A 20243-nucleotide genomic window follows, 5' to 3' on the forward strand; every position below is an offset into this window, starting at 1 on the left:
CAGTAAGTAGGTCGGTGACAGAAAGAACTACAAGTCCCTAACACCATGTAGTTTGACGTATCACACATCAGAAGGCTTTTGGCTAGAAACTTGTGTTTATTTTCTTTAGCGGAAACCCAGTTGTCCTTGGTTCTATCGTTATTCTTGACAGGTACACAGTTGGATATATAAGTGGCTGTGTAATACCGAAGAAAGTCTAAAACTTGTTACAAAACGGTCCCTTGGACGATAAATACACTAGCGTAGGGGCTAGTAACGTTAGTAGTTAGCCAAGTCTAGCTAGCTAGCAACAACAAGGAAAGATGGGGTCGATTCTTAGCCGGAGAATCGCTGGCGTTGAGGATATTGATATCCAGGCGAATTCTGCGTACAGATTTCCACCGAAATCGGGTAAATATAGCTATGAATTTGGATTGTAACGCTAAAACTCGAACTATAGCTAACGCTGCTAACGTCAGTTAAACTGACATCATCAGTTCCCAACATTATAGGCCTAACGTTACATGTGAACGCTGTAAATGGGTAATTGGATGATATTCAGTCGTGGTGAGATGTTTATTTGATGAGGCAGAGATGAGTTGTACATCAGTGTCCTGATCTTGTCCTGATTAAAGATAGGCCTTCCATCCTGATTTTATCCTGATTCTAATCTAGTCACATACTTCTATTTTTTTAAGGGAATTACTTTGCCAGCCATTTTTTCATGGGAGGGGAGAAATTTGACACTCCACATCCAGAGGGTTACCTATTTGGAGAGAACATGGATCTGAACTTCCTTGGAAATAGGCCTGTACAAGTAAGGACCTACAAGTTCGCTATACAGTGGTAAAGATTGTTAGCTATGTTGTTAAGTTTTGCACCTTGCAAGCTGCAGACAGAGAAGTAACATGTACAGCCTATTAGGCATATTAGTTGAAGTGGAAGTTCAGGAGTAGTCCTCGATTCACATCCCCCATGTTATTGGTTAGGCTAAAGCATTTGAAGTTTATCTGTATGGGGCTGTTCTTTTCTTAGACTAGTTGTCATGTCTCACCTTTGCTTAGTTTCCGTACGTGACCCCGGCACCCCATGAGCCTGTGAAGACCCTGAGAAGTCTGGTCAATATCAGAAAGGACTCCCTGCGCTTGGTCAGGTGAGGAAAAACCCCACCATATTCTACAGCGAGTAGTCTTCAGACTAACCTTACCTCATTTATTTTTCTTAGTGGTTTTCATTGTCAAATGATTCAGGTCAAGAATCCAGGCTGATTGAGCTTAGCTTAACATCTCTTCACTGTACTTGTTTAGGCCTATGTTTCATTTGGTATCGACATGCTTTCATAAGTGTGGTGCATGAGGGATTTGTTGTTGTCGTTGTTAACTTAATCATAGCTTCAGTATCAAAGTTATGTCATTTTGAAATTGGCCACTTGAGAAAGCTAGCTTAACATTGTTTTGTTTGTCTGCTTGACTACTAGGTACAAAGATGACACTGATGCTCCAGTAGAGGAAGGAGGGAAGCCAAAGGTTCTGTATGGTGTGGAGTTCACATTTGACGCTGATGCTCGTGTGGCTATCACCCTGTATTGCCAAGCTTTTGAGGAATTCACCAATGGGATGGCAATGTATGTAAGAGTCTGATTCAGAAACCTTTTCATTTACATGATAGACGATGCTTAGCATCAATATGCTATTTTAGTCATTCACTAATTACAAATACATATTTTCTTCCACTGTCTCTTGCTCTCTTGCTAACTAAATCAAATTCATCATTTTACATTTCTCATTTGAAATTAAATCCATGCCTTTTATCTGTTTCTGCAGTGAAATTGTTTTATTCACTTTAAAGACATGTTGTATAAGAACATCTTATGATAGTGGCCAATATACAGCATAGAATGTCAGTCTCCAAAAAGCAGACTGGGAGAGATACAATGGGTCCTTAGCAACCGCCTGTCTCCATGGATACGCATGTCATCTGAAGAGGGAATTAATATAATAGTTTATGCTGAGGTCATTATGTGAGTGGATGGATGTGTTTTTCTGCCTTTTTTTGCATGTTTTTTTATTGAGCTTTTCCATTGACAAATTTAAGAGGGAAAAATTCAGAAATGGATTTTAGTTAGGCCTAATGCTGTTTTTCATTATTTGTGGTTGATGAAAGAGCTCTCAACAATAGATCTGATAAAGAACATCTTATATTTCCGCTATACTAAATTAACGTTGATAGTTTTTGTATTGATAAGATATTGACACCACTGTTTCTGTATTGTGTAGGTACAACCCAAAGGGCCCAGCCCTGGTTTCTGAGACTGTACACTATAAGAGGGGTGTGAGCCAACATTTCTCCCTACCTTCTTTCAAAATCGATTTCACCGACTGGAAGGAGGAGGATGTGAGTATATCTGGGCAGCAGCACTCAATCCTGTGGAGTGATGTCACCAGCTGACAGTTGATAAACTCATCTGTTGTCACCATTTATTTTATCTTTACAGCTGAACTTTGACCTGGACCGGGGTGTTTTCCCCATGGTGATCCAAGCTGTGGTGGATGAAGGGGATGGTAGGTGGTCCAAACGGTTGACGCTGATGTTAATGTACTGCGCTCCATATATCACCTCAAGATTGACTTAACAAACTTAGTTGGCAACTGTCTCTCCGCTGTACCACAATAGCAGGTGCTAGATTAGACACACTGTATGCACAGAGTACAGTAAACCCTTATGAATTAGTGTTTGTCCTTTTCCAGATTGCTTGGGACATGCACATGTGCTGCTGGCAGCTTTTGAGAGAGTAAGTAACTCATTGTGTCAATTGAGTGGAATTGACTCAAATTTGCATCCCGCGTCTGATGTCATGAAGTTCTGTTTTCACACATGAAATATGTGAAGTAAACACTATTTCTTCCTTTCAAGCATGTGGATGGCAGTTTCTCCGTCAAGCCTCTGAAGCAGAAGCAAATTGTAAGTTCATTCAAGTTAATCCATGTCTTCTCTATTATATTAGTCGATTATTCAAAATGCAAATGCCTGAATAACAAAAACATGTTAATTTACAACACATACATTTGTTAGCATGTGTGCTTATATCCTCTTTATCCCCTATGGGACATAAGGCTACAATGTGTTCCTCCCATCGTTCTCTGTCCTTGGCCACGTGTTACCATGTGTGCACTCTGTTATAGGTGGATCGTGTGAGCTACCTGCTGCAGGAGATCTATGGAATTGAAAACAAAAACAACCAAGAGACCAAGGTTGTTGTTCTAGAACTCACCAGGAACAACTTTTGTAGATGCATACAGTAGATTTATTTAACATGAATTTACAAAGGCTGTTGGAAAGCAACACATTTTTACATTATAGTGGTGTAACCACACCTGAATCTATCAGAAATGTGGCTCATTTTCCTGTAGGTTTTCAGACCGTTGGTTTGCGTAGTTTTTTTGCGTAGTTTTTTTCTACATGATCATCACTCTTAACTACACTCTTGTTTTTTGGTTCTCTGCAGCCATCGGAGGATGAGAACAGTGATAACAGCAATGAGTGTGTTGTTTGTCTGTCAGACCTCCGAGACACCATCATTCTGCCCTGCAGACACCTGTGTCTCTGCAACTCCTGTGCTGACACTCTGCGTTACCAGGCCAACAACTGTCCTATCTGCAGACTGCGTAAGGCGCGACGCTAGTTTGTTTCCAATAGGCTTCCAACTGGGATTTCATGCCGTAGCCAATAGGAAATAGACCTGCCAGGCTGCCATGTTTCAGAGCTCAGCGAGAGAGACACCTAATGGACGTGGAGATGAATGCCCTGTGTGGACTGAGCTGATTTAAGGAAAATGCTGTAAAGTTGACATTTTAGTGAAGATGCAGTCCCATTTGACAGTGTGTAGTGTAATCAGTGTTTGGTCTGTCTCTCCCCCCAGCCTTCCGAGCCTTGCTGCAGATCAGAGCTGTGAGGAAGAAGCCTGGGCCGCTGTCCCCTGTGTCTTTCAGCCCTGTACTGGCTCAGACCATGGACCATGATGAGCACTCGGTACGGCACACACGACCCAGGCATTTGTTGTTAATACATGACATCATTTGTGACAAGGATTGTTTCTTTTTATACTTGTATTTAACGAAACTCCAACTCCATCACAATGCAGTTGCAAAGCCTTTAATAAATGACTGTGAATGACTAGTGAAGATGTGAGCAGTCTTTCTACGTGTGCCTCTCTCCAGAGCTCAGACTCCGTTCCCCCAGGCTTTGAGCCCATCTCTCTGCTGGAGGCCCTGAACGGCCTGCACTCTGTGTCCCCCTCCATCCCCCCCGCCCCCCTCTACGACGATATTAACTTCTCTGGGAGCCTGGTAGGGGAGGGCCGGCCGCTGGGCTCCCCAGAACACTCCGGGGACGGGGGCCTGCAGAAGGGCAAGGTCAGCAAGTCACCTGACAGGTAATCCTGAGACACGAGGGTAGTAACAAGCTCAGTTCACTTTATCCTCCATCTGAGATGGACCATCTCCCTGAAGTGTGCACTCGTACACTACACTCCCCCTCATGGATTTAAAAGTAATGGACAGGTGTAAGAGAAGATGGTGGAACCTCCCTCCAGCGAATATTTAAACCAATCCAATGCTTTGTAATCTTTTGAGGTAGGGTGAATCAGTGCACACTTTAGGAAGAAGGGGGAGGAACTGAAGTGGGCTAAAGTCTCACAGTGCTGCTCTCTACGGTCCAGCTGCCAGCTACTGTAATTCTTCACACCATTACCATTTGATTTGAACGGTCTCTAACTTGGAGCATATGCAATTTTGAATGATTTAGTTTTAGTATGGAGTTAATAGCCCTGGCAGATTAACTGCCCTGGATGGATTTGCTTGTTGACATTGGGTTTGACTCTGGATTGATTGCTCATCATTTTGTGTAACAGCTTGGCCCAGGGTCAGAATAAAGAGTGTCCTTATGTTGTGGTGAGCTGCTGCTAGAGTTCATCTTCTGTATCCAGCACCATGCTACAAACTGATTATATGGCATGTCCTTGGCAATCCATCCAATTGACATTGCTGAGCCTTGCCAACCTGCAGAAAATAAACTTACTAGGACAACAGTACAGAGTGCAGTCTGTATATTATAAAGCTTCACGTCGGTTGTAAATGTTTTTTTTGTTTGTTATCCATGTCACCTCATTGTAAGTGTTTCATCCCCGCAGCACCCTGAGGTCGCCCTCATCACCCATCCAGGAGGAGGATGAGGAGAAGCTGTCTGAGATGTCGGACGCCCAGCCTCACACACTGCTCTCCAGCAGCCCTGCTCCCACCGAGGCCACTGCAGCCGAGGATGTACCGGAGTCCATCTCCCCAGATGATGGTGAGTTCTGTCATGCTCTGAATGCACGTAGTTAGCGGTCCAGTCTACATCAAGTTCGAGTAGGTGACCTCTCTAAATAATGACTTGAAATACCTACCAGGGTACATTGCAAACCAGTGTAAGGACATTTAGGTCTTGTTGCATGTTGTGACCTTGTCTCTCCCTCCTGTCGTGGGTGGTACAGAGGACAGGCTGCACTCTGGAGGAGAGCGAGAGATCCTTCAGGACTACAGCAGTGAACACAGCAGCCTGACCAAAACAGAGAGTGACCCGCCAGGGGACCTGTCTCTGCCAGGTAAGCTAATAATAACACAAGGCCCAGGCCTGTGTGTATCTGTGCACAATTGTGTATGTTTGTCTGGATATTAAAGATATATTCTCTGGTTCTTTTGTATACTTTTTAGCTAGTAGTTCTGAAAGTAGCGCCCACGAGCCAAAAGTGGCCCCAGAAAATTGCGTACTCTGTCACATATGTGCATCATGTCTCTCTCTGTCTACTGTGTGCGGTTTGCTCGACGTCACTCCCTTGGCAGGCTGAAGATCATTGGCTGAAACTTTAATTGCTAGGGGGCTGGCCCATGTGGGGGTAAATGTAGGGAAAATGGCGCTGCACAGCTTCCAGAAAACAGTCAAACTAGGGATTTCTTGGCTAGTTCTGCTCATAGATTATGTATGAACTACACATTAACACACAGAAAATAGGAAACTTAAAAAATACTTACTAGTTGCCAAAGTACCAGAGCATGTCTTTAAGGCTCAAACCAATTGTTAACATACATTTTTGATTGCACGTATAATACCTTTTGGCTCTTTTTCTCTTTATTCTCCCAGGCTTTCAGTCCCCCAGCTTTGCATCTAACCTGTGTGCTGTTTGTTCTTCTCTGTTTCCTTACTCCCTGCCCTGTCCCTTTACCTGGCCTTGCTATGGCCAGCTCTAGGTCCTGATGCCTGCTCTATTGGTGTGGAGGAATAAATGTGGTATGTAGGACTTCTCTGTCCTGTCTTTACCTATCTGCTTTTCTGTCTCGTTGCTTCAGAGAAACCGATTCCTCGCTATCTGTCAGATTCAGGACAGTTGGTTAATAATCTGCTGCAGGTTGTAACTCTGTTTATCATGCAAATAGACAGCAAGTTTGTATTGATAAGTATGCAACTGTTTAGATTTATTTCACTGAAGTAAGAGCTCCTCTTGTTTAATTGGATCATGCTCCTTGTATTCACAGGGTCATCAGAGAGCCTGAAGAGTCAGAGTACCAACTGCTCTAGCCAGCCCCTCCTGTGTCCCCTCAGCAGCCTTCACATGGAGGATGAGCAATTTGACCCCTAACCTCTGGGCCCAACGGTTCTCCCTCTCTGGCTGAGTCCCAATTCACTTTCTCACATGGATTTCACAATGGTGGAAACTCCCTCCAGTCAATAATTACACCAATCCAATGCTTTTAAATCCATGACGGGGAGTGTGAAAGTGCACATTTAGCCTAAAGGATGAATAATTGGGACTTAACCATGGTCTCCTCCCAAGCCCATCCCTCCCCTATGATCCAGTCCCCTTGGGCCTTGTAGAAGACCTCTCTCCTACTTTGGTCACCGATTCATGCCATAACTGGCATTGATTCAAAATGTGTTTGTGGTGGTCATTGCAAGGATTTACTAAAACCATACTATACCTTAATAGAAAAACAACAAGTCCTTAATTAGATTGCTTTGCATACATACATTTAGGAGTGTGTAATTGTTTATCCATTCTGGATGGGGTTGTGATGCAGTGGCGGACATTGCATGATTCCAGTGGTTGAGTATGACTACCATCATATGGTAGTACTAGAAGCACACTCACTTTCAGTTTACTCTATTCAAATTATTGCTTGACACTAATTGTTTTCGAGAGCATTAATACCATTCATGTTGTATTCATCTAAACTAATAACTTTTTTTAACTGTTATTTCTTGGTGCTTGTATGATATGAAACGTTTTTGAAAGCAAACTTTGAAACATTTCAGTGGACATTTGACATGATCTAAACTTGACATAATTGAATGGTGTCATTTGTTTTAAAGGTTTTGAGGATTCATTCATTTTACTTTGAAATGGTGAATTCCCCTGTCATAGCGAGTCAAATTGAGGCATTTCATTTCAAGTTGTCTTCAACGGTAAATATCTGCATTTGTTTGTTTTTATACTGAATTATGTGATATCTTATATATTGTACCTGTACTAGAAAATTGTGTAGATTAATTTGCAAAATTGTATATTTGTGTATTATAGAAGAACATCTGGGGATTCAAATAAGGAGATTAGTAGTTACAGCTACATGCACAGTATCTCACATTTAGCTGATCGATTTTTAGTGACAGAGTCCAGCTTTACACCCGAACAGCTGAACACAAAGATAGATAGAGCCTGCAACAAGCCAATACGCGATGCTGACTGTATAGCACAAAGTGTGTTATTTGTAGACGTGGCATATTTCTGTAGCTATATTGTGGCTTGTCATCCTGGCATAGTCGTTGCCTTGCTCAAGTTCCATGACTTGCAGTGTCTGACTTATCTGTAGATGTAGCACCATACATATAGATCTATGTGCCTTCAACTAAACAGATATGGCTGCTGCTTGTTGCATTTTTGGTGTTCTTGTGATGAAACTGTTTCAGGATATACAGCTGTATGAGCTGATATACAGAGCTGTAAAAGTATGACATTTCTTTGCATTCTCAATGGTTCGTTAAATATTTTTAAAGAAACCTAATTGTTATTAAAACCAACTGTTCAGCAATTACAATTATGTCAAGTCCATATATTGATACATTTAATCAAAAGATTAACTACATTATGAGTAGACTTGGTTGTTATATGGTCTGTATTGTATGTGTTCTAATTTTTTTCCCAGGGGGAATAAACTAAATGCTTCTCAACCATTTTACTTATGCAACATCTTGAGACATTGCATCTTTAACATTAGGTTATCTTTTGCTTGTGAGTTTTGTTGTAGAGGGGTGTAAAACTATCCAATCTGTTTTTTGATTAACACTGTTCATGTCATGTGTCTTTGATTAACGATGTGTCAACTTTGATGATGCACTTGTGCCTTGTTCCTGTTTCTCACTATTATTCACCTGGTATCCAGGACAACACCACATTTAGTGATTCATAACTCTATCAATATCTGTCTTTCCCTATGTACAGATGTAGGATCTTCATTTGATCAATATTCTGTTACTGAGAATTTTCCTTCACAGCAGGAAATGCACAATTGTAGTGCATTCAAGGTTTAAAAAGGCTTCTAAAGTTTGTCATTTCTACTTTAAAATATCAGACTAGATTTGCACTAACGAAAAATGTATTAACCCCTACAAAATTGTCCCATTCACTATAATCCACATAATTAAAATTTCCTGTTGCTGCAGGATTATTTTCCTGCTGTAGCAAACTGGCTCAAATTAAGATCCTACATGTGTAGCCTATAGCCGCATGTGAATAACAATTAAATACATGTAATGTTGAACACTTCTGGTTTTAACTGCATGTCTCATGCTTGACCTGTGATGACCATTTAGGGTGAATTCGGAAAAAGTGGGACACTTTGCATTTCCATCTTCTGTAACCTCTTTCGACATCTATTCAACATATTAGCCCAACACATGACACATTTCTGAAATCCTACAGATGTTTCGTAATCACACAAAAAAAACGACTGTTGGTTTTATATTCACAGGAGGCATGACCATATTTTCAGTTCGCATTTGGTCAACTTTGACACCATTATTATAGTCCTAATTGTACTTCAATGACGATTCAATTTTGTGTGATTAGGAAACATTTGAGGATTTCAGAAATGTATCATGTTGGGCCGATATGTTGTATAGGTGTCTGAAGAAGTTACAGAAGACGAAAACGCAAAAAGTATCCTGCTTTCTGAATTCCAGAAATAACAGTACTAATAACAGGATATAGTACTACAAGAACCAGAGCCTAACCTAAATACAGGTGGTCCCTAATGTAAACTGGTTCTCTCCTCCATTAGAAAAGCCCACTCCATTCTGCTACTTTCACTAGCTATGGTTGGTAAAGCCGGATAACAAACATGACAATTTCAAAATTGAAAGATAATATTGGCAACTATGTATTTTGATGCACCAGTACATAGTATTCACATTTACGTCAACATTCGGCACAGTGCATTATGTAGGACCGTTTTATAACCTTAACAACAAAACAGAGAAGCTATGTCACTGATTTTTACCGTGAGCTTCCTGTTTGCTTTCTCTGCCCCTCAATGATGTCACTAATTAAGTGATGTAAATTTTGCTTTTAGTAACAATAGTTTAAATGTTCTTTTGTCAGACCAAGAAATAAAGGAATCAGGATTAATCTGTCCCAGTTATATCTTGTCCCACTCTTTCCCGAATTCATCCCATGCATAGTCCTACAAGTTGAAATGAAATGTGTATATATTATATATACAGTACCAGTCAAAAGTTTGGACACACCTACTCATTCAAGGGTTTTTATTTATTTGATTATTTTCTACATAGCAGAATAATAGTGAGAGATCAAAACTATGAAATTACACATATGGAATAATGTAGTAACCAAAAAAGTGTTAAACAATTCTAAATAGATTTTAGATTCTTCAAAGTAGCCACCCTTTGCCTTGATGACAGCTTTGCACACTTGTGGCATTCTCTCAACCAGCTTCACCAGGAATGCTTTTCCAACAATCTTGAAGGAGTTCCCACATATGCTGAGCACTTGTTGGCTTTTCCGTCATTCTGCGCTCCAACTCATCCCATACCATCTCAATTGGATTGAGGTCGGGTGATTGTGGAGGCCAGGTCATCTAATGCAGCACTCCATCACTCTCCTTCTTGGTCAAATAGCCCTTACACCGCCTGGAGGTGTGTTGAGTCATTGTGCTGTTGAAAAACAAATGTTAGTCCCACTAAGTGAAACCAGATGTGGTGGCGTATCACTGCAGAATGATGTGGGTTATCCATGCTGGTTAAGTGTGCCTTGAATTCTAAATAAAGCACAGACAGTGTCACCAGCAAAGCACCATCACACCTCCTCCATGCTTCATGGTGGGAACCACACATGCGGAGATCATGCGTCCACCTACTCCGCGATCTGACAAAGACTTGACGGTTGGAACCAAAAATCTCAAATTTCGACTCATGAGACCAAAGGACAGATTTCCACCAGTCTAATGTCCATGGCTCGTGTTTTTTGGTCCAAGCAAGCATCTTCTTCTTATTGGTGTGCTTTAGTTGAGGCTTCTTTGCACTTTGCAGCAATTAAACCACGAAGGCCTGATTCACGCAGTCTCCTCTGAACAGTTGATGTTGAGATGTGTCTGTTACTTGAACTCTGTGAAGCAGCAGGTAGCCTAGTGGTTAGAATGTTGGGCCAGTAACTGAAAGGTTGATGGATTGAATCCCTGAGCTGACAAGGTAAAAATCTGTTGCTCTCCTCCTGAACAAGGAAGTTAACCCACTGTTCCCCTGTAGGTTGTCATTGTAAATAAGAATGTGTTATTTACTGACTTGCCTAGTTAAATTTAAAAAGCATTTATTTGGGCTGCAATTTCTAAGGCTGCTAACTCTAATGAACTTATCCTCTGCAGCAGTGGTAACTCTGGGTCTTCCATTTCTGTGGCGGTCTTCATGAGAGCCAGTTTCATCATAGCGCTTGATGGTTTGTGCGGCTGCACTTGAAGAAACTTTGAAAGTTCTTGACATTTTCTGCATGGACTGGCTTTCATGTCTTAGAGTAATGATGGACTGTCGTTTCTCTTTGCTTATTTTAGCTGTTCTTGCCTTAATATGGACTTGGTCTTTTACCAAATAGGGCTATATTCTATATACCAACCCTACCTTGTCACAACACAACTGATTAGCTCAAACGCATTAAAAAGGAAAGAAATTCCACAACTGAACTTTTAAGAAGGCACACTTGTTAATTGAAATGCATTCCAGGTGACTACCTGTCACACCCTGACCTTAGTATTCTTTGTTTTCTTAATTTCTTTGGTTAGGTCAGGGTGTGACAAGGGTGATATATATGTTTTGTCCTGTCTAGGGCTTTTGTATGTATATGGGGTTGTTTCTAGTCTAGGTGTTTTTATGTCTATGGTTGCCTAGATTGGTTCTCAATCAGAGGCAGCTGTTTATCGTTGTCTCTGATTGGGGACCATATTTAGGTAGCCATATTCCTTGGGTATTTTGTGGGTTATTGTCTATGTATTAGTTGCCTGTGTCTGCGCCAGTGTTTATAGCATCACGGTTGTGTTGTTAGTTTATGTGTTCTTCCTTTAATAAGAGGAATGTCACGCTGCGCCTTGGTCTCCTCGTTACAACGAACGTGACACTACCTCATTAAGCTGGTTGAGAGAATACTAAGCATGTGCAAAGCTGTCATCAAGGCAAAGAGTGGCTACTTTGAAGAATCTCAAATATAAAATATATTTGAATTTGTTTAAAACTTTTTTGGTTGCTACATGATTCCATATGTGTTATTTCTTAGTTTCGATGTCTTCACTATTATTCTACAATGTAGAAACTAGTAAAAATAAAGAAAAACCCATGAATGAGTAGGTGTGTCCAAACTAATGACTGGTACTGTATATACAAAAGTATCTGAACAACCCTTTAAATTAGTGGATTTGGCTATTTCAGCCATACTCCTTCCTGACAGGTGTATAAAATCGAGCACACAGCCATGCAATCTCTATACAAAACATTGGCAATAGAATGGCCATACTGATGAGCTCAGTGACTTTCAACGTGGCACCGTCATAAGATTCCATCTTTCCAACAAGTCAGTTAGTCAAATTTCTGCCCTGCTAGAGCTGCCCCGGTCAACTGTAGGTGCTGTTATTGTGAAGTGGAAATATCTAGGAGCAACAATGGCTCAGCAGCGAAGTGGTAGGCCACACAAGCTCACAGAACGGGAATGCCAAATGCTGAAGCGTGTAACTCGTAAAAATCGTCTGTCCAAGGTTGCAACACTCACTACCGAGTTCCAAACGGCCTCTGGAAGCAACATCAGCACAAGAACTGTTCGTCCCGAGCAGCCGCACACAAGCCTAAGATCATCATGCGCAATGCCAAGCATTGGCTGGAGTGGTGTAAAGCTCGTCACCATTGGACTCTGGAGCAGTGGAAACGCGTTCTCTGGAGTGATGAATGACTCTTCATCATCTGGTAGTCTGACACATGAATCTGGGTTTGGCGGATGCAAGGAGAATGCTACCTGCCCCAATGCATAGTGCCCACTGTAAAGTTTGGTGGAAGAGGAATAATGGTCTAGGGCTGTTTTCATGGTTTGGGCTAGGCCACTTAGTTCCAGTGAAGGTAAATATTAATGATACTGCATACAATGATATTCTAGACAATTCTGTGCTTCCAACTTTGTGGCAACAGTTTGCGGAATGCCCTTTTCTGTTCCACAAAGCGAGGTTGATACAGAAATAGTTTGTCGAGATCGGTGTGGAAGAACTTGACTGACCTGCACAGAGCCCTGACTAAAAAACCATTGAACACCTTTGGGATGAATTGGAACACCTACTGCAAACCAGGCCTAATCTCCTAATATCAGTGTCTGACCTCACTAATGCTCTTGTGGCTGAATGGAATCAAGTCCCGGCAGCAATGTTCCAACATCTAGTGGAAAGCCTTCCCAGAAGAGTGGAGGCTGTTATATCAGCAAAGGGTGACCAACTCCATAGTAATGCCCATGATTTTGGAATGAGATGTTTGACGAGCAGGTGTTCACATACTTTTGGTCATGTAGTGTATGTATGACTAAAACCATATAGAGACAGTGTAGAAACTATAATGGACCTACAGTACCTTCATACAGTTTCTTGACTGCGTCCAACTCGTTAATAATCATCGAAATTAAAGATAGAAAGTCAGGGAGTATATACAATTTAAAAAATGATGGAGAGAGAACTATTTTAGGCCAATTTCTGATGGCGAGGAAATATAAGACATTTTAGTGCGTCCTCCGGACATCGTCGAAGACCGAGTGCGCGAATGCGATCTGCGTGGCAAAATGAGTATGACACCCTGAGTTAGAAAGACAGAGTTTGTGAGCCTGTGTCCCAGACTCCCAGGACCAGAGAAAGAGTAACTGTGATGGAGTTTTCTACAATGATCATATTCATTTTAACGGAATCATAGTTTCCCTGTCAGCTGGGTATACCTACTGATTAAAAAACGGATACAGCAAATTCGAGAACCTAACATCGACAATAACCAGTAGATGTCACTAATACATCATGTCAAAGCCAGAATTACCCAATTTCATCCCAGAGCCAGTATGTTCGCAGTTTCAACTACACACATTGTCATTAACTGTAACATTTATGTCTTCAATGTCTATAAAACGAGGAATTAATCAAAAGTCAAATATCGACCATGTGTAGCTAAAGTCACATCACTGTTGTAAAAAATGTAACTCCAAAGGTGGCTGTTTTACAATTAACTAAGGATGTATTCATTATCTACAATTATTCAGGATATATTTTAAATATTAGGTATCATTAACTGTCCAATAGCCTACAGAAGACCCTTAGTAACAAAACTGCACTTCAGTTTTTAAATCAAAACTCATTCTTCTTACAATTCATGAATGCACAACGTATTCATGACAGTCAGAAGCCACTTTGTTTCTGATTAATTAGATAAAAAATAATACATAGAATATTCTGTGTAATTACATTCTGTTTGTTTTCGCTGATTTAACACATTTTCCCTGTATATGCACGCATACAGCGAGCCGTAGAGACAAAGGCGAAACCTGAAAACCATGGAGCCAATCAGCGACCTGCTATTTGTTTGGGGCTATTAAAACTCAAGGCGGTCTTTTCTGTCTTTCCCTCAGTATGTTCTGATCTGCCCATCGCCGTTGTGGGATTATTATCACACATCGACAGGATCTGAACGAATGCGGAAACATAAAGGCTGCTTTTGCCCAATGAAGTCTTGGCTTTACATGTTTAGATAGCAGTTTCTCTTCAAGCCATCTGTACAGACATCGCAATAACGTGTAAGAGGTTTGGGTACCATATGAGAACAGTGGAGCTGATCATTCAAGCTGTACTGCGGAGTACACCAAGATCAAGGTAAATGTACTGCTTTTGCAAATACTTCTTTATGAATGAATGGCCACTGTTCTTTTATTTGTATGAGATTATAATGCAGTTGAGTGAAATCACACCAATATATTGTGGGGATTTATTAACAGGGACACTTTACAATGTCAGTACTACCAAGTCAGGAGATTGCCACCAGATTCAAGGAGAAATGGATGAAGCTTCACCCAGAAGACCAAGACAATGAGAATGGTTCAGTGCACCTGGATGACAGTCTCACCAGCCTCCAATGGCTCCAGGACTTCACCATAGTCAGTGTGAGTCTAGAAAGCCTACCGGGCTCCACTTGCCAGCCGTACCACCTGCCTCAGCCCAGCCACCTGCATCCTCAAGGCTCCGACTCCCCCTCCAGTCCACCTGTTGGGGACACTGCAGCCTCCGGCATGCCTCGGAGTACAGGCAGCCCCATCACCTCCAGTGCCTCAGCCAACAGGACTAGTTACTACTCACTTCAACCGACAGTGACCAACAACCACCACCAGATCACTGTGCCAGCCAAGTCCCTGGAGGAGGTAGACTTCAAGACCAACCACGAGGTGAAGCCTCCCTACTCCTACGCCACACTGATCTGCATGGCCATGCAGGCCGGCAAGAAGAACAAGATCACACTGTCTGCTATCTATAACTGGATCACAGAGAACTTCTGCTACTACAGACACGCTGAGACCAGCTGGCAGGTTAGTGACTCAGTCTGTCTTCTACATTATTGATCAAACCTGAGAGAGGTGCACAACACAGGGGGAGAGAGACGGGTGGGCGATTGCATGCAACTAATCCCTCAGATACAGTATTTATTTTGATGTTGTATGGAAAATATGTTCTAGGCCTATCATGATTATATATGTGCATCCTTGATGTAATCATGGGGTATTTAATGTTTGATAAGTAGAAGGTGCTCAACCAACGTGAGTAGAGGTGCAACCTAAAAATGGGTAGACATCATTGTACAAAAAAAAGACGCAACGCAACGCTCGCTCACCATTCAAAATTGGTAGTTTTATTAGACAAGTTAAATGATTGACTTTGTTTGATTTTCTTGGAATCTCTGTGATGGGGGCTATATGATTCAGGAGTACACTGAACTGAAATGGTTATTACCTTGTCCTGACGATGCACATTTGACATGTTATAACCAATGATTTATATATACGTCATTAGTTATAACATTATGACGATCCAGCAACAAATGACAGAGAATCTTTAATGAGACTGCTGTCAGTTAGCTCATGTTTTCATGAACTACATTCTATTCTCTCCTCAGAACTCTATCCGTCATAACCTGTCACTCAACAAGTGCTTCATGAAGGTTCCCAGGCAGAAGAATGAACCAGGAAAAGGGGGATTCTGGCAGATTGACCCTCAGTACGCGGACATGTTTGTCAATGGAGTCTTCAAGCGCAAGCAGATGTCAGCCATCCATTTCAACACCCAGAGGCACAGCAAAACCCAAGGATCATCCCGTAACCGGAAAACCCAGGAGTACCACCAGCATTTCTCCCAGGCCCACTACACAGTGTCCCACAGAGGGGCAGGTGCTGGGAACAGACGCAAACTTGGTGGCACAAAGTGGGAGACCGTCCATAAGTCACCACTGTTGACACCGGATCTCATGGAACCAGAGGCACTGAAGGGTGAACTAGACTGGGCCATGGTGTTTGACGATGTTCTGAATGGGAGCAGCAATAACTTTGAGGATCTAGACATTAACTTAGCTCTGAACTCCCTGGGCTGTAAGGTGGAGCTCTCCCAGCAGGATCAAGGCCGGGCCTGGCACCTGGGGAGGTGGTGTAGCGGAGGGGCTGACCGGGACCACCAACAGGCCTGCAGGTACATGGGGGGGACCACCATAGGCTGCTACAGCATGGAGGAGATCCAGCAGCACCTCAACCTGACTGGACTGCAGCAGCCGCTCCCTTTGGAGGTCCACCCGCAGCACTTTGAGGAGCCGACCCTGTTCCCTGATGAGCAGCAGAGGCACCCCTGGGAGGAGCTGAAAGAGGAGGTGCAGGCAGTGCCTATTACCCTGGACCATAGTCTCAGCTTCTGTGAGGGCTTCTTCACTGAGATGCAGCCATGGGGGACAGCAGAGTCTTATATGTGACACCCTCACCCAGCACCAGCCCCAATACTGAACAAGCAGTCCAGCAGGAGGCCAGAGGACCTATAGACTACTGTTTTGCTACATTAGCATTATGGATTTATTCGGAGAAACGTCTGAGTCACATTTACTGTGTTTTTTAATGTGCATTTTCTATTTGCTTTGTGATTGTTTGCATCTATGAAACAAACATGTTGTTTTTATTGTAGTATTGAATGTCTGTTATAAAACAAAACAAATCTATCCTAATTAGCAACCACTTCATTTTTCATTACACTACTTGTCAAACGTTTTAGAACACCTACTCATTCAAGGGTTTTTCTTTATTTTTTACGATTTTCTACATTTTAGAATAATAGTGAAGACATCAAAACTATGAAATAACACATATGGAATCATGTAGTAACCAAAAAAGTGTTAAACAAATCAAAATATATTTTATATTCTTCAAATAGCCACCTTTTGCCTTGATGACAGATTTGCACACTCTTGGCATTCTTTCAACCAGCTTCATGTGGTAGTCACCTGAAATGCATTTCAATTAACAGGTGTGCCTTCGTAAAAGTTCATTTGTGGAATTTCTTTCCTTCTTAATGTGTTTGAGCCAATCAGTTGTGTTGTGACAAGGTAGGGGTGGTATACAGAAGATTGCCCTATTTGGTAAAAGATCAAGTCCATATTATGGCAAGAACAGCTCAAATAAGCAAAGAGAAACGACAGTTCATCATTAATTTAAGACATGAAGATCAGTCAATCTGGAAAATGTCAAGAACTTTGAAAGTTTCTTCAAGTGCAGTCGCAAAAACCATCAAGCGCTATGATGAAACTGGCTCGCATGAAGACCGCCACAGGAATGGAAAGCCCAGAGTTACCTCTGCTGCAGAGGACAAGTTCATTAGAGTTACCAGCCTCAGAAATTGCAGCCCAGATAAATGCTTCACTGAGTTCAAGTAACAGACACATCTCAAAATCAACTGTTCAGAGGAGACATGCACAAATTGCTGCAAAGAAACCACTACTAAAGTACACCAATAAGAAGAAGAGACTTGCTTCGGCCAAGAAACATGAACAATGGACATTAGACCGGTGACAATTTGATATTTTACACACATATGAAGGATAAGAAATCATTTCTGATGAAAAAAACAAATGTGAAAAATGTGTGTATATAGTGTTTTGGAACTCTTCACATATTAATATAATATAATTTCATAATCAGTATTTTGTGGGCAATCAGATCAGACATAATGCAAGAGAGAGTTGTGTCATGACAGTTTGCTGGCTGTCTTGCAGGCTACATTATACTCTGACAGTCTTCAACTGTAAAACTTTATGATGATTTTTTATATTCTTTCCATTAGTAGATATTCTAAAAAGGCTCAGGATTACCGAACATTAGTATAGCCATGGTTGTATGGGTATGTTATGTAAAGGATGTTTTATGTATGATTCAAATACAGTTCGAATATGAAAACACTGAATCACTTTTTCTGCATAGATGGTCATCTCTTTGGCAGTAAGTTTATCTAAACGTACATGTGATGAATGGGGTGATGATTTATTAAATTATTAATTAAAAGGCTGTAAATAATGCATTAATTAAATAAATACAGTGGACTTAAAAAATAAATTATTTCATGATGTAGTTTATATGATCTTCCTAAGGATAGGAAAAAGATGGAACAGAGTAAATAGGTGTTAACTTGTGGAATAGACACTGGCTGGAATAAGTTTTAACCAATCAGCATTCAGGATTAGGCCCACCCGTTGTATAAATCTCATTATAAACTGTGTGGTTCGAGCCCTGAATGCTGATTGGCTGACAGCGCTAGTATATCAGACCGTATACCACAGGTAGGACCAAAAACATTTTTTTTACTGCTCTAATTATGTTGTTAACCAGTTTATAATAGCAATAAGGCACCTCAGGGATTTGTGGTATATGGCCAGTATACCACTGTTAAGGGCTGTGTCCAGGCACTCTGCGATACGTTGTGCCTAAGAACAGCCCTTTTTTTTAACCTTTATTTAACAAGGCAAGTCAGTTAAGAACAAATTCTTATTTCAATGACGGCCTAGGAACAGTGGGTTAAATGCCTTTTCAGGGGCAGAACGACAGATTTGTACCTTGTCAGCTCAGGGATTCGAACTTTCAACCTTTCGGTTACTAGTCCAATGTTTTAACCACTAGGCTACCCTGCCCCCTTAGCCATGGTATATTGGCCATATACCACACACCCTTGTGCCTTATTGCTTAATTATACTGGATGATCTATTGTTAATGTATGTAGACAGACAAATATTATTATACTCTACCAGGAATGAACTGCCCTATCTCTATCCCCTACCTACACCCTCTCACCATACACTACTGAACCTTCGTCTCATGAGGACCAGCCTGCCTAAGCCCAGGTCACTCATTTCATTCTGAAATGGATGGTACAAAACAAAGCACTTCACCCAGCAGGGCAGATGAACACACTTCCATCTCTGCAAGATGAAACATTTCTTTCAGTTCCCTCAAGGAGGTTTTTCCCCAACAAATCCAAATTCCATTTCCAGAGGAGGATCCATTAGCGATAGAGCGTGATGAGGTATTGTAGCAGTGCCCATTCAATTCCACTCATGGTGGAGAAGTTATTCCAGGATCAAAATAATAATTTGGTGGTGTGTGTGTGTGTGTGTGTGTGTGTGTGTGTGTGTGTGTGTGTGTGTGTGTGTGTGTGTGTGTGTGTGTGTGTGTGTGTGTGTGTGTGTGTGTGTGTGTGTGTGTGTGTGTGTGTGTGTGTGTGTGTGTGTGTGTGTGTGTGTGTGTGTGTGTGTGTGTGTGACCCGTTCTGAACACTTCCCTCCTTCTCTTGCCCCATGTTATAATGAAGATAACCTCTTTCTCTTTCACAACAGAAAAAAGTAGATATTTCTCTCAGGCAAGTCTGAGCTTGTCGAAGATTCATAAAATGGCCAGACCCACTGGACTAATAACCATGGTGCAACTTGCTTTGTCTGTGTAAGTCTAATGTTTTTGTAATCGTCACCCTGAACATGAGCAGCCCAGAGGCAGGTGTTAAGGAAGAGTCAGGTCAGGTGGAGGTGGTGGAGCAGGTCTGGGCATGCAGGGGCCATTGTGTTATTATGCAGTTCTGAGTAAACATAAACCAGTTGGATGTGTAGGTAGGTTGGGTCATCCTGAGGTCCATGGCCAATCTGCACATCACTTAAACTCAAACTGAACCACACCACGGCTTGTGGACCTTACGACAGTTTACGTTCTAGACAATCTAATGGAAGGTACAGCTGGGTGGTGAGCTCAAATCTAACATTCCCCCCTGGACAAACGTTTTGTCTGGTGTCGAAGCCAACTCTCCTGAGCTGCCCTGATAGACTTATCTCCCTGCAGGCTGAACCATGGGGCTCTATTCAAACAAGGAACGGTGGCACACTGTCAGCCCAACATGCAGATCTGTCAGGGTGAACAAGCAGGGCAGTCAATTCACCCTGACCATGTCTGCTTTATGTCCTCCTGGTACTGCTGATTACAGGAGCTGACTGCTGGGGGGCACAGGACAGCCAAGGAGGAGCTGACTGGACAGCCAAGGAGGAGCTGACTGCTGGGGGCACAGGACAGCCAAGGAGGAGCTGACTGCTGGGGGCACAGGACAGCCAAG

The 20243-nt window shown here is 41.9% G+C and overlaps 2 protein-coding genes across 4 annotated transcripts; both read left to right on the forward strand.

Annotated features, from left to right (window-relative positions):
- Positions 1-44: 44 nt before the first annotated feature.
- LOC124015224 (probable E3 ubiquitin-protein ligase MGRN1) lies at positions 45-8255 on the forward strand. 2 transcript variants are annotated; one of them, XM_046330278.1, is made up of 16 exons: positions 45-390; positions 678-796; positions 1044-1132; positions 1457-1603; positions 2256-2373; positions 2474-2540; positions 2727-2770; positions 2893-2940; positions 3162-3230; positions 3485-3644; positions 3899-4008; positions 4197-4411; positions 5168-5325; positions 5510-5620; positions 6258-6303; positions 6549-8255. In XM_046330278.1, the coding sequence occupies exons 1-15, from the start codon at positions 303-305 to the stop codon at positions 6296-6298; spliced, it is 1584 nt and encodes a 527-aa protein (XP_046186234.1). In that variant the 5' UTR covers positions 45-302; the 3' UTR covers positions 6299-6303; positions 6549-8255. The 2 variants fall into 2 exon arrangements, with proteins under 2 accessions (XP_046186234.1, XP_046186233.1); XM_046330277.1 differs by lacking the exon at positions 6258-6303.
- Positions 8256-14221: 5966 nt separating this feature from the next.
- On the forward strand, positions 14222-16980 carry LOC124016369 (forkhead box protein J1-B-like). Of its 2 annotated transcripts, none has more exons than XM_046331928.1 (3): positions 14222-14450; positions 14573-15157; positions 15742-16980. In XM_046331928.1, exons 2-3 carry the CDS (start codon positions 14585-14587, stop codon positions 16579-16581), a joined length of 1413 nt encoding a protein of 470 aa, XP_046187884.1. In that variant the 5' UTR covers positions 14222-14450; positions 14573-14584; the 3' UTR covers positions 16582-16980. The 2 variants fall into 2 exon arrangements, with proteins under 2 accessions (XP_046187884.1, XP_046187886.1); XM_046331930.1 differs by having other exon boundaries at positions 14592-15157.
- The last annotated feature ends 3263 nt before the right edge of the window (positions 16981-20243 follow it).

This window comes from Oncorhynchus gorbuscha, linkage group LG26 (genome assembly GCF_021184085.1).
Source record: "Oncorhynchus gorbuscha isolate QuinsamMale2020 ecotype Even-year linkage group LG26, OgorEven_v1.0, whole genome shotgun sequence".
Lineage (NCBI taxonomy): Eukaryota > Metazoa > Chordata > Actinopteri > Salmoniformes > Salmonidae > Oncorhynchus > Oncorhynchus gorbuscha.